The sequence below is a fragment of the Cricetulus griseus genome, chromosome 5 (assembly GCF_003668045.3).
Source record: "Cricetulus griseus strain 17A/GY chromosome 5, alternate assembly CriGri-PICRH-1.0, whole genome shotgun sequence".
Lineage (NCBI taxonomy): Eukaryota > Metazoa > Chordata > Mammalia > Rodentia > Cricetidae > Cricetulus > Cricetulus griseus.
The window spans coordinates 30,908,048-30,920,421 of record NC_048598.1 but is presented as its reverse complement, the minus strand read 5'-3'; the positions used below and the strand labels follow the sequence as shown (position 1 = coordinate 30,920,421).

The 12,374-nt window shown below is 41.2% G+C and overlaps 1 protein-coding gene across 1 annotated transcript in view; it reads left to right on the top strand.

Moving 5' to 3' along the window:
* The first annotated feature begins 3,578 nt into the window (after positions 1 to 3,578).
* Ankrd45 (ankyrin repeat domain 45) overlaps positions 3,579 to 12,374 on the top strand; it is a 29,384-nt gene continuing 20,588 nt past the window's right edge. Inside the window, exons 1-2 of the mRNA XM_035445821.1 lie at positions 3,579 to 3,912; positions 11,244 to 11,411. Of these exons, the coding sequence (XP_035301712.1) occupies positions 3,588 to 3,912; positions 11,244 to 11,411 (493 nt within the window). The 5' untranslated portion in view covers positions 3,579 to 3,587. The remainder of the gene's footprint in view (positions 3,913 to 11,243; positions 11,412 to 12,374) is intronic.

Genomic DNA, 12,374 nt, shown 5'->3' with positions numbered 1-12,374 from the left:
AACCTAGGCGCTGGTGAGGCGCGGCTGCGCGAAGTACGCCGTCGTCGTGGTAACCACGGAAGCCTGGGCCTTAGGAGAGGTGAGTAGGAGTCCAGGCCCTGAGGTCCTGAGGGCGATTGGGGGGCGATGGGGCAGGATAGACCCGCCTCATCCCTACAGGTTGCTGGGGTAGGGACTGCCTGCTGGGGTAGGGACTGCCGGGATGGGCGTCAACTAAGGTGTCCTAAGCCTGTGTCTCCCTCCCATGGGCTTTGCGCATCGCATCTTGCCCGACTTTGAGCATCCCGCCGCTGCCGCTGCCGGAGGGCCAGCAGAAGGGCGGAAGGGAGAACTCTTAAGCCCCTCAGGGAACCCCCGTGCTCTTTCCACGTGACCTGGTTATCGTAGCAAGGCGGACATTCCGTGTGTGGGATCCCCAGGCCTTCATTCTTGATTGAATTTCTAGGCGCTCAGAGCTGACTTTACGGGATGAGGAGCCGGCTCCTCTGTGAGCTGGACTTTAAAAACCTCAAGAGACATTTATTTATTCCCCCCCCCTTTTTTTTTGAAGAAAAAAAAATTTGAAGAAAGAATTCCGTTGGCTAAAAGAACCTCCAGGGTCGACTCCACTACAACTTTGGGCAGCCTCATCTGCCTCCCTGCCCTTTGTTTATAGTAAAGTCCTCTGGAACCTTCTCCCAATCTGTTGTTGCTGCCTGCCCTCTTTACAGTTAGAATAAGCTCAGCCTACAGCCCTTACGTCCTTTATCTCTACGATTGCTCATTAGACTGTGGGTTGGCAACCAGACTTGTGTAATTTTCTATTTTTGGTACTTTGCAGCCTTTAAATGTTCCTGCTGTGTAGTCGATAAGTTTCTAGACTTCTCAGAGCCATTTAGTAAGTTAGAGCAGGTTTATCCTCATTCTAGAAAATTCAATTAAATCAAGAGGATTAAATCAGTGGTGTTTTGCCTTCACAGTCTCTCCTCTCTCCCCTCTCCATGCCAAGCTTGTGTTACATATTATTAGGTATGTGGGCTGATACCCATTTTGCAAATATTTTAGCGACAGCTATAGCCATCCATGTGTGTGATTCCTGTGATTACTCCCCTGCTACAAAGGGAGTGACCGTGTAATACACAAACAGTATCACACACGCCTAAATAGGTGCCACCTGGCCCTTGACCCCTGCTTTGGAATGTACCCTCTGCAGTCCTGTGTCAGTCTCCTCTTCTTACCCCTCCTATTTTAAATTTTCTCTCTCCTCTTTCCTTCCCTGTTTTTTTTTTAAATTCTTCATCATACTTATTACCGTATCACATTCTAAAATGGTCTCATTTGTTTTTCTTGTTTCTTGCCCAAATCCATAAGCATCATAATTGGGGGAAATTTGTACTGGAAGAAATGTAACAGGCACTGACTTAGATGAGGGACCCTTGCTCTCATTAGTTTGAACTTGCAGTAATGGCATAATTTGCCATATATATATATATATATACATATATATATATATATATATATATTTGGCTTTGGCAATTTCCTCTCTGATTTGTCAACTGCATAGCTAGGTTTGTTGGATCAATTTTTATTGAAATATACTTAGTTCCCAGCACTGATGCCTTCAACATCGACCTGACAGTTGCCTACAGAATCAAGTTCAGACTTCTTGCTGCAGTCTTAGCCTGTCTTTATGCATATACCAAATGCTCATTTCCAATAAGCTGGTTAATTTGTTTGTTTGTTTATTTATTTATTTATTTATTTATTTATGTTTTTTTGGGACAGGGTTTCTTTGTGTAACAGCCCTTCGTGTCCTGGAACTTGCTTTGTAGACTAGACTGATCTCAAACTCACAGAGATCCATCTGCTTCTGCCTCCCAGCGTGTGTCAAAATGATTTTGGCAGAATTAAACTCATCATAGGCCTCTTAGCTAAGGACCTCTCTTCTTGCCAGTTGTTGCCAGGGTTTGTCTTCTGTTTCTTGAAAGGTGGCTCTTTCTACCATGTGAGGAGAGCTAGGAAGAAAATATAAGCCACTGTATATTGGATTCCATCATAACGTTAGCATACCATGCTTGCTGCCATATCTTTTCATTAGAAGCTATGTGAAGTCCATGCTGAAAGGTGATGGAATTCACAAAGGCATGGACATCTGGAGGCAGGGGGTACTGTGAACCACAGCAGAAGCATATTGTCACATTGTATACTGCTGTGATTCATCCTATTCAATTGTTACCTTTACTTTTTATTTAAAAATAGTTATTTTATTTATATGTGTGTATGCAAGCCTGCATAAGTTTATATACACCAGGAATATGCAGGAGCCCAAAACATCCAGAAGAATGTGTTGGATCCCCTGGAACTGGAGTTGTGGGTGGTTGTAAGCTGCCATGCAGGTGCTGGGGACCAAACCTGTGGCCTCTCTGCAATAGCAGTAAGCACTCCTGACTGCTGAGTCATCTCTCCTGTTTCTGGGCATGGTTTTCCCCTTAAGGATTTTGCTGTTTGAGTACATAGTGATGCCATAACGTTTGGTATAATGTCATAACATTTGGTGTGTATGGGGAACCATAATTCTCTTCCCTGAGTCATTCCCGGGTTGATATACCTTCCATCAGAGTGAGCCCTGTTAAGATTTCCTTAACTGACTGTAATCAATTCTAAAGTCCATAGAATTTCAAATGTTATGGCACTTACCACTTGTCACATTTTATAACATATATTTTGTTTATGTCATATTTTCTTCTGTGTGTACAGTAGATTGTTGAGGGAAGAAGATAAACTTGTTCATTTTAAGCTGGGTGTAGTAGTTCACACCTGTAATCCCAGCACCAGAGATGTGGAAACAGTAGGATCACTGCAAATCCCAGGTCATACTGGTCTACACAGCAAGTTTCAGGTCATCCAGGGCTACATAGTAAGACTTGATCTCAAAACAAAACAAAACAAAACATGAGTTTTTAATTTATATAATATATATGAACATTTAAATAACAGTGATAAATTTTCAATAGATAGTAATAGGTGAATATATTCTGTTTGAATGGATTCTGTTTAAAAGCTAGTGCCTAATTTTTGAAGTTTTTATAATTTGGCTCTAATAATCTAATTATATTTGTTATTTCTCCCTAACAAGGATCATTTTTAGGCAGATAAATTTAACAATTCTCTTTTGATTCTTTCCTAATGAATTTAGTTGACTTTGGTCTTTTGTCTGTTCCTATTTAATATATCTTTTGTATTATATATTTAATATTTTATCATATACTGAGGCCACGTGTTTACTCATTGTAGATTTTATTGATTGAATGACTAAATATTTCAGTTATTTATTTTCAAGTACATATTTTTGTTTCATTTATATTGTCAGTGAACTGATTAAAGATAATTAGCCTGGTATGGTGGCACATGTTGCCTTTAATCTCAGCACTTGGGAAGCAGAAGTAGGTAGATCTTGGTGAGTTCAAAGCCAGCTGGCTTACAGATCAGGTTCAGGTCAGCCAGAACTACATAGTGAGACTCTGTCTCAATAAAAAGTAAAGAAATAAATACTGGTATGTTTGAATTACCTATTATTTTCCTTTGGTGCCAGGTATTTTTTGGAGTGAATGGAGCTAGAAGGAATTCCAGAACCAGAGGGTTCAGAAAAGTCAGTAGTTTCCTCCCAGGAAGAATATGAAGAATCCCAAGAAGCAGAGGAAAGAGGCTTGGAGAACCCCCTCTTGCAGCCAGCTCTCAGGGGGGATGTAGAAGGTTTGCAGAAGATTTTCGAGGATCCTGAACATCCCCACCATGAGCATGCTATGCAGCTGCTTCTGGAAGAAGACATTGTTGGGAGAAACCTGTTGTATGCAGCTTGCATGGCTGGGAAAAGTGATGTAATTAGAGCCTTGGCAAAGTATGGGGTGAATCTGAACGAAAAAACCGCCAGAGGTATTTCATCTTTCATCATTTATCATTTGTGACCACCTAAAGATGCATCTCGCAGTCTCTGTGATCGGATAAGTGTGATGTGCCTGCTTTGTTACATAACTATTTCAAAAAATTTTATTTTTTTCATTAAAACAAAGGTTTTTTTGTTTGTTTGTTTTTTGTTTTTGTTTTTGTTTTCTTGAGACAGGGTGGTTTTTCTGTGTAACAGTCCTGGCTGTCCTGGAACTCACTCTGTAGATCAGGTTGGCCTTGAACTCAAGAGACCTGTCTGCCTCTGCCTCCCAAGTCCTGGCATTAAAGGTGTGCTCCGTCATCACCCAGTTTAAATTCATTTTTCTTAAGCCCAAACTTATTGGCCAATTGTGTTTCTGCCTTGAATGAAAGATTGGCTATGAAGTTAGAAGAAAAAAAAAAAAACTAGTGTAATGCCCTACCCTAAAAGATTAAGCAGTCAGGGATTTGTCAGTAGCTCAGTTGGTAGTGTGCACTTTCAGTATATACAATGCACCTATTGGGGTCAGCACAACACTGAAGTTGGTTTTCTTCTTTCACCTTTATGTGGGTTCTGGGGATTGAACTCATGTCATCAGAATTGTGCTTCAAGTACCTTTACCTGCTGATCCATCTTGCCAGCCCTTCATTGCACACTAGAAGAACCTCCAAAATTGAGCCCAAATTAAGCCCTCATTTTCTTCATAAGCTAATCCTATCATAATCATTTTGATAATTGTAAGTTGACTATTAAAAACCTGGGTTTTTATCTGACAAATATTGCTACTTTTGCTTGGTATTGTTTTCTATTTGTAGGAAATCTCTCTTTTCTATCTTTTACTGTCTAGTCTATATGTCTTATTTTCAGGGTGAGTTTGTTGTAGGCAGCATACAGTGGGTGTTGTTTCTTCTTTTCCCTGCCTTTTATTTGTATTTTTAAACTAGGGACTATGAGCCATTTTCATTAAAGGTTATTATCAGTACATAACTATCTACTCTTGTCATTTGGTTGTTTTCTGTTTGTTTTGCATATCCTTTGTTCTTTTCTGTTATAGTGTCTTTGAAAATCTATGTGTTGGATAGTTTTATGTCAACTTGATACAAGCTAAAGTCATCCTAGGGAGGGAACCTCACTTAAGAAAATGATTCCACAATATTAGGTTATAGGCAAACCTGTAAGGCATCTTCTTAATTAGTGATCAATGGGGGAGGGCCCAGCCCATTGTGGTGTCATCCCTGGGCTAGTAGGCCTGAGTTCTATAAGAAAGCAGGCTGAGCAAGTCATGAGGAACAAGCCAGTAAGCAGCATCCCTCCAAGGCCTCTACACCAGCTCCTGCCTCTAGGATCCTGCCCTGTTTGAGTTCCTGTTCTGACTTCCTTCAATGATGAACAATGATATGAAAATGTAAGGCAAATAAACCCTTTCCTCCCCAAGTTGCTTTGGTCATGGTGTTCAATCACAGCTATCGTAACCCTAAGATAGTCTATCCTATTGCTAAGCTTTATATTTTCTCCTTTTAGAAAGATTTATTTTTTACTCTGTGTGTGTGTGTGTGTGTGTGTGTGTGTGTGTGTGTGTGTGTGTGTCTGTGTCTGTGTGTGTCTGTGTCTGTGTGTGTCTGTGTCTGTGTGTGTGTCTGTGTCTGTGTCTGTGTGTGTCTGTGTCTAGTTTGTGCACATGAGTGCAGTTGCCTGTGCAGGCCAGAAGAGGCACCAGATCCCCTGGAATTGGAGTTACAAGTAGTTGTGAGCTTCCTGACCTGGACATTGGAAATGAAACTAGGGTCCTCTGCAAGAACCGTACTAGTTCTTAGCTTGTGAACTATCTCTCCAGTCCCATTTCACTTTATTTTGTATGTTTGTCATTGTCTTTTCAGTTGTAGAAATGGTTTCTTTCTCTGTTCTTGCCTTTCATCATTTCAGTTCTTAGAGTTGAACTTATCATTGGAACACTCTATAATTAGAAGCAGCCTTTTGTGTTTCAGTTTCCTTATATATAGTTGGGAGAAAGGCCAGTCCCCAGAGCTAGGTCAGGATGAGGAAGAGGTCTAAATGTACTGGTCCTTGTGAGGTTCACAGAACAAAGCCTGTGTAGATGGGGAGATTGCTTTTCTTCTTGTCGGACCTTTTGGCTCACTGTGAACTCCTGTTTTGGTTAGATTTTCATGAACTTGACACAAACTAGGATCATCTGGGAAAGAGGAACTTCAATTGATTAAGTGCCTCCACCAAATTAGTCTGTCAGCAAGTCAGTAAGGTGTTTTTCTTGATAATTTTGTATGTTTTCTGGACTTTTAATTTAAAAAATTATTTTACGTGTGTGTGCAGGCATGTGTATTTGCACGCATGTACATGTGTGTGTGTGCATGCATGTGTGTCTGTGCACATATGTGCATGTGTGTACAACACGTGCACACACGTGTGTGCTATGGTACATGTATGGAGGAATCTGTTCTACTATGTGAATTCTGTGGATCAAACTCAGGTTGTTAGACTGAGTCAGGAAGCACGCACTTTCATATATGCTGGGCCTGAAATAATGTTTAGAGGATTTTCTTCTTTTGGAATGGTGCTGGTGTTACAAAATGGACTATTCCCGGCAAAGAATTGAGGTTGAAAATTCCTTGGCAAAAGTTTGTTTAAAATGCTTTTATTTTAAACTGATTGTATTAAAATATACATCCCCCTTCACCCCTAATTTTCAGTGTCACAGTGAATTTAATGAGTAGATGACACCTTGAATTAGTATTTCAGCTTTGAGAAAAGCAGTGCACGATCCAGCTTATCTCCCAGGTAGACTGGATTCTCAGTCATACTAACAGTGCCTTGTCTATAGAGAGTGTCTTTCTCCGAGTAAATCAGGGACCCTGGACCATTCAGCTAATAGGAAGATTTCCACTTCAGGCTGATGGCAGGAATAACAAGGGTGGTATCTAGATACATCTTGACTCTCAGTTTGTAATCTGTGGTCTGAGTGTGTTCCCTACAAAATTTGTGTGTTGGAAATGAAAGCCAATTCGGGAATGTTGGGAAGTCAGTCCTTGTGAGAAGTGTTTAGGTCACGAGGATCTCTTACGGGTAAACAGTGGACTAATGCCACTGTACCAAAGGGCTGTGAGAGCATCATTCTCCTCTTTCCCACTGTGTGAGGGCTTAGCAAGGTCCACACCAACGCTCTGCCCTGGGACTTCTCACACCTCAACATTGTGAGAGATAAATTCTGTTTTAATTTACACAGACAGTGGTATTTTATAACAGATTAAGATTGTCAAGAATAAAGACATCATACAATACTGGAGCCAGGCTCTTGGCTCTTAAAGATCTTAAATATTTTTCTTATTGTGATGTTAAAAAATTGAGGGATGCCAAAGAGTTCCAATTTTGGGCAGAGCTGAAAGTAATTCACTTTCGATCTTTTTTTGTTTTTCCTCACTATGTGGCTCTGGTTGTCCTCACAGAGATCTGTCTCTGCCTCCCAAGTGCTAGGACTAAAGGCGTGTGCCACCACACAAAGTAGATTTTTTTTAGACAAGGTCTCACCATGTAGTTTTGACTATTCTGAAACTTACTCTATAGACCAGATCACTTTGGACTCATTATTAACATTTGATTGTCCCTTCTGGTCATGATGGTTTACAAGTTGATCTCAGGTAAACCTAGGGTTATGACACTCTGGTGAATAGGGAACCAAGAGGTTTCTGGAGGAAGTAGAGTCACTATTGTATCTTCTTTTTTCCTATCTCATCCAGAGAGTAGCACATGGGTGTTTCTTTTCTTTATAAACTCTATATGAACACATGCCCAGGTTTTAATCTTACTTTGGCTCTGTACTACAGTATGGCCTTGGGAAAATTTTGACTTGCTGACCTTTTCTTCCCATTATATACTGTAATGAAGCTAATATCTTCCTTATAGGGCTGTTGCAGTGATTAAATGAAGGACATACAGAGCCCTGGTATATAATAGTTTCAACATATTAATTCTTTATATATATATATTATTTAAATTAGAAACAATCTTATTTTACATATCAATCCCAGTTCCCTCTTCCTCCCATATTCCCATACTCCCCAATGGACGCCCCCATTCCATTCTCCATCCACTTTCCAGGGAGGGTGAGGCCTTCCATGAGGGATCATTAAAATCTGTCAAGTCGTTTGGGGCAGGACCTAGGCGCTCCCCTGTGTATCCTGGCTAAGAGAGTAATGGGTTCCCGAAGTTCGTTCGTTCTGGTTCCACGGCCAGAGGCCCCATAGACTGCCCAGTGCTTTTAACTGACACCCGCATTCCAGGGGGCCTGGTTTGGTCCTATATTGGTTCCCCAACTGTCAGACTGGGGTCCAGGAGTTCCCAGTTGCTCAGGTCAGCTGTTTCTGTGGGTTTTCCCAGCATGGTCTTGGCCCCTTTGTTGCTCACTCCTCACTCTCTGAAACTGGATTCCAGTAGTTTGGCTCAGTGCTTGACTGTGGCTCTCTGCTTCTGTTTCCATCAGCTACTGGATGAAGGCCCTAGGATGGCATTTAGGGTAGTCATCTTTCTCATTATAGAGGAAGGGCATTTAAAGTAGCCTCTCCACTATTGCTTAGGTTGCTAGTTGGGGTCATCCTTATGGATCTCTGTACAATTCCCTAGTGCCAGATTTCTCTTTAAACCTACAGTGGCTCCCTCTACTGATGTGTCTCTTTCCTTGCTCTCCTCTATTCATCCCCCACTCAATCTTCCTGATCTTTCATGTTCTCCTCCCCCTCCTCTTCTCCCTTCCTTTCTCCTACCTTCCTCCCCCTCCCCCATGCTCCCCATTTGTTTAGGGGCTCTTGTCCCTTTTTGCTTCACTGGGGGACCGTGTATGTCTCACTTATAGTCCTCCTTGTTTCCTAGCTTCTCTGGAGTTGTCAACACATTAATTCTTGCTCAGATCTTTTTGCCTCTTTGGCTATTTAAGGGAGTCATTAAGTCTATTCTTAGGGGTAAGTGTAGTGAATTGTTACAATTTATATCGACTTAGGTCTCTTTTGAAATTTCTCATACCAGAAGCATGACTCAGTCACCCTGGGTACCAGGTCTACACCACATCCCAATGGCTCAGGCTTGTGGCCAGAGAGGAGAGTTTAGCAACATCTCCTCTGCCAGCAGTGTGCATGCATGTGTGTGCGCGAGTGCATGTGTGTGTGTGTGTGTGTGTGTGTGTGTGTGTGTGTGTGTGTGTGTGTGTTTCTTTAAATGAACCATTCTGGAATTTGCCACAAGTTTAAAGTTACAAACTATTTGCCACAAGTTGAAAGTTACAATCTGTCGTGGCCCGGCATGTCTCAGCCCCAAGCACAGAAGCCATGAGGTTCGGCCTGAGTGGGGGTGTGTGGACTTGGAAACTCCTAGCAACCCAATGACGATAAAGATCAAACAAAGGCATCTTGTCATCTTTAGAGAGCTCTCAGTTCCATGCTGTAAAACTGGAGTCTCTTGTTTATTGAGCATCTTCCTGGCTGTTTTCTAACCATGATTCCAAAGCCACAAGGCTATTTCTGTCTCCTTCCTCTCCCTGGTCCCTGGTCGCTAGCTCCTAACTCTCTGTCCTCACTTGTTACTCACACACCTAACCTCCCACCCAGGTGCAGGCCTATTCAAACGCTTAGTCCTGTAGAGATGCAAACTAGGAGGCATTCTACACTGAGACTGTGCTATACAATAGCAGACCTGCTTGCATTAGCAATACAATAGTGGGCCGGAGCTCCTGGGTGCTCCTGTTTACTGAAACCAAAGGCTGGACCTTAAGACATTCCATAATGGAACTTTCTTGGTCCCCAACAACAATCTATCTCCTTATATATGTCACCAGTTGCTACACTTTTGAGTGACATGTGAACAAAGGACGGACTCACACTTTCCCTTAGCCAGGTTCTGAAAGTAAAAGTGTTTTACTTTCCCTGATAATGTACTGGTCTTTAGAATCTGCAACTTCTGACAAAACAGAGGCTACCTAAAGCCAGAGTTTTCCTGCATGCTTCGAGAATGAAAGGTTGGGTTCTTTTTTCCAAGACAGGGTTTCTCTGTGTAACAGCTCTGGCTGGAAAGGTTGGGTTCTTAAGACAAGGGTTGGCCAGGTAGACACTGGATATGGGTCAAATGAAAACCCAGGTCACCCACCAGTGTACATGTTCCCCGTGTCAGGGACTTTCTGGTTGTGAATAGTGTGGGGCTTGTGAAAGGTACACTGTGAGCCCCCAACTCCTAAGGTCTTCTATAGTAAGGCCTGATACTAAGCTTTGGTGTTGGAACCCCAATTGAGATAATTTATAATTGCTTTCTAGAACCTAGGACCTTGGGCATGTTAGGCAAGAGCTATGTCACAAAGCTGTGTCCTTAGCCCTGGCTCCCCGGCTTAACTGAGGCCTCTCAAAACAATAGAACAACGACTGTGATCTTTGATTTTTATACAAATCAGTGGGGAAAACTCTTGAAGGTGCACCGTATTTCCACCTTTACTGCCGTACCTCAGTTAAGTTCAAGAAACTGCTTTTATTCTAATTCGGCAAGTCATACTTTCAGCTTTAATTCAAAAGATTGATTTGCAAACCAAAGCATACACAGTGATAATGATTTAGATTAACATTAAAGAGAGGTAGTCAGAGTATGATGAAAATTCCTTAAAGTCAAATAGGGTGGTAGTTCCAAAGTGGACGATTGCTAGAGAGGTTGCCGTCTTTCAGCTGTGCAGGAGCTCAGGAGTTAGGCTGCCAGCGCTGGTATCTTGCATCCATCATTTTATTGACCGTGTTCCTTGTGCCAAGTTTCTGAGCATCTCTGACTTTTAGTTTCCTTGTCTGTAAGATGAGGATTATAATAATTCTGATGCTATAGGGTCTCTAAAATTCAATGAATTTACTATACAGAACACTTAGTGCCTGACTCATAGTAATTGGTACTTGATTATGGTTATGATCTGTTATATAAAATAGTCTGGAATAACACAAAGATGTACCTTAACTTGTGATAAAGCCATATCTCCATGGACCCATTATAAAGTACAGTAAGCAGAAGCATGCATTTAACATAGCTAGCCTGATCATCATAGTATAGCAACCCTGTAAACCAGAGAACATGCCTGGGAGCTGTTTATCCTGTGATTACATGACTGCCTGGGAGCTGCTACTCACTGTAGCTGTGCAGCGTCAGTGTATCAGAGTATTGGAATACATATTGCTAGCCTTGGAAAAGACTAAAATCAAAGTTTCAAGTGTGCTTTCTGCAGAATGTGAATGCCTTTTCTACCATCGTACAGTTAAAGACTCCTGTCAAGCCCTCCTAAGTCTGTTTAACCTGACCATCTTTACTCTGATAGGCTACACACTCTTACACTGTGCTGCAGCCTGGGGCCGCCTGGAAACTTTGAAGGCCCTGGTGGAACTGGATGTTGATATAGAGGCTTTGAACTTCCGGGGAGAGAAAGCTCGAGACGTTGCTGATCGATATTCTCAGACTGAGTGTGTTCATTTTCTGGACTGGGCAGGTAAGGAGCCCAAGCAATGCTAAGATGATTGAGGCCATGGAATGAGATGCTTTACATTTCTACCTTCCAGCTAGATGCTGTATTTTCTGTTGTCAATCTATGAAGATTGCCTTCATTTTTTCTTTTCTCTTTCACTTTGCTATTGACCATAAAGCATTGCTCTTAATTATAACTCTCTCTCCCTCTCTTCTCTCTCTCCCTCCCTCTTTCTCTCTATGTCTTATTGGTTTACCAGCTTCTAACAATTTAAGCAATACAGTTCTATGAGATTATATATATAATATATGTTCAAGGTTCTTTTCTGAGAGACTTTGTGTGTGTGATCTTGTTGATTTACCAACTTCTAACAATTTAAGTAATAAATTTCCATGGGATGATACAAGCAGTATATATTCAAGGTTGTTTTCTGAAAGACCCAGGCAAAATACACTATTTCTTAAATGTTTAAATATTAGCATATTTCAGTAATATATTTGCCCCCCAGAGAGAAAAATTGTTATTGATGATTAAAAAAATATTTTCCTAGGAAAAGTTAACCTATGGTGTTAGTAACCCAAATCACAATTACCCTATTGCATGGAAGAACTTCTGAGACTTGTTATTCTTCTGAGTTTGGCCCCTGGTTACATGAATATTTTTTAATGGAATTTCATTGAGATGTACAATTAAACATTTTTATGTCTTTTATGCATATTCTATTTCAACAGAGTCCAAAAATCTATGTGCTACCTTGAATTTTGCTCACATTTTTCTCTATAATTCTCAATATCTGTAAAATACAGCTTGAAGAGCCTTTAGGAAGATACATCTGTGTAACTTGCCGTGTGGGCTTATAAACTTCAAACCGTTTGATATGGTTATCACGTGCTGAGCAAGCCTTTATGGAATGCCCACGATTTAATATGCTAATACTGTTGTAGGCACAGCTGGCTGTTTCTGCCATCTGGACTTTTTTTTTTTGGA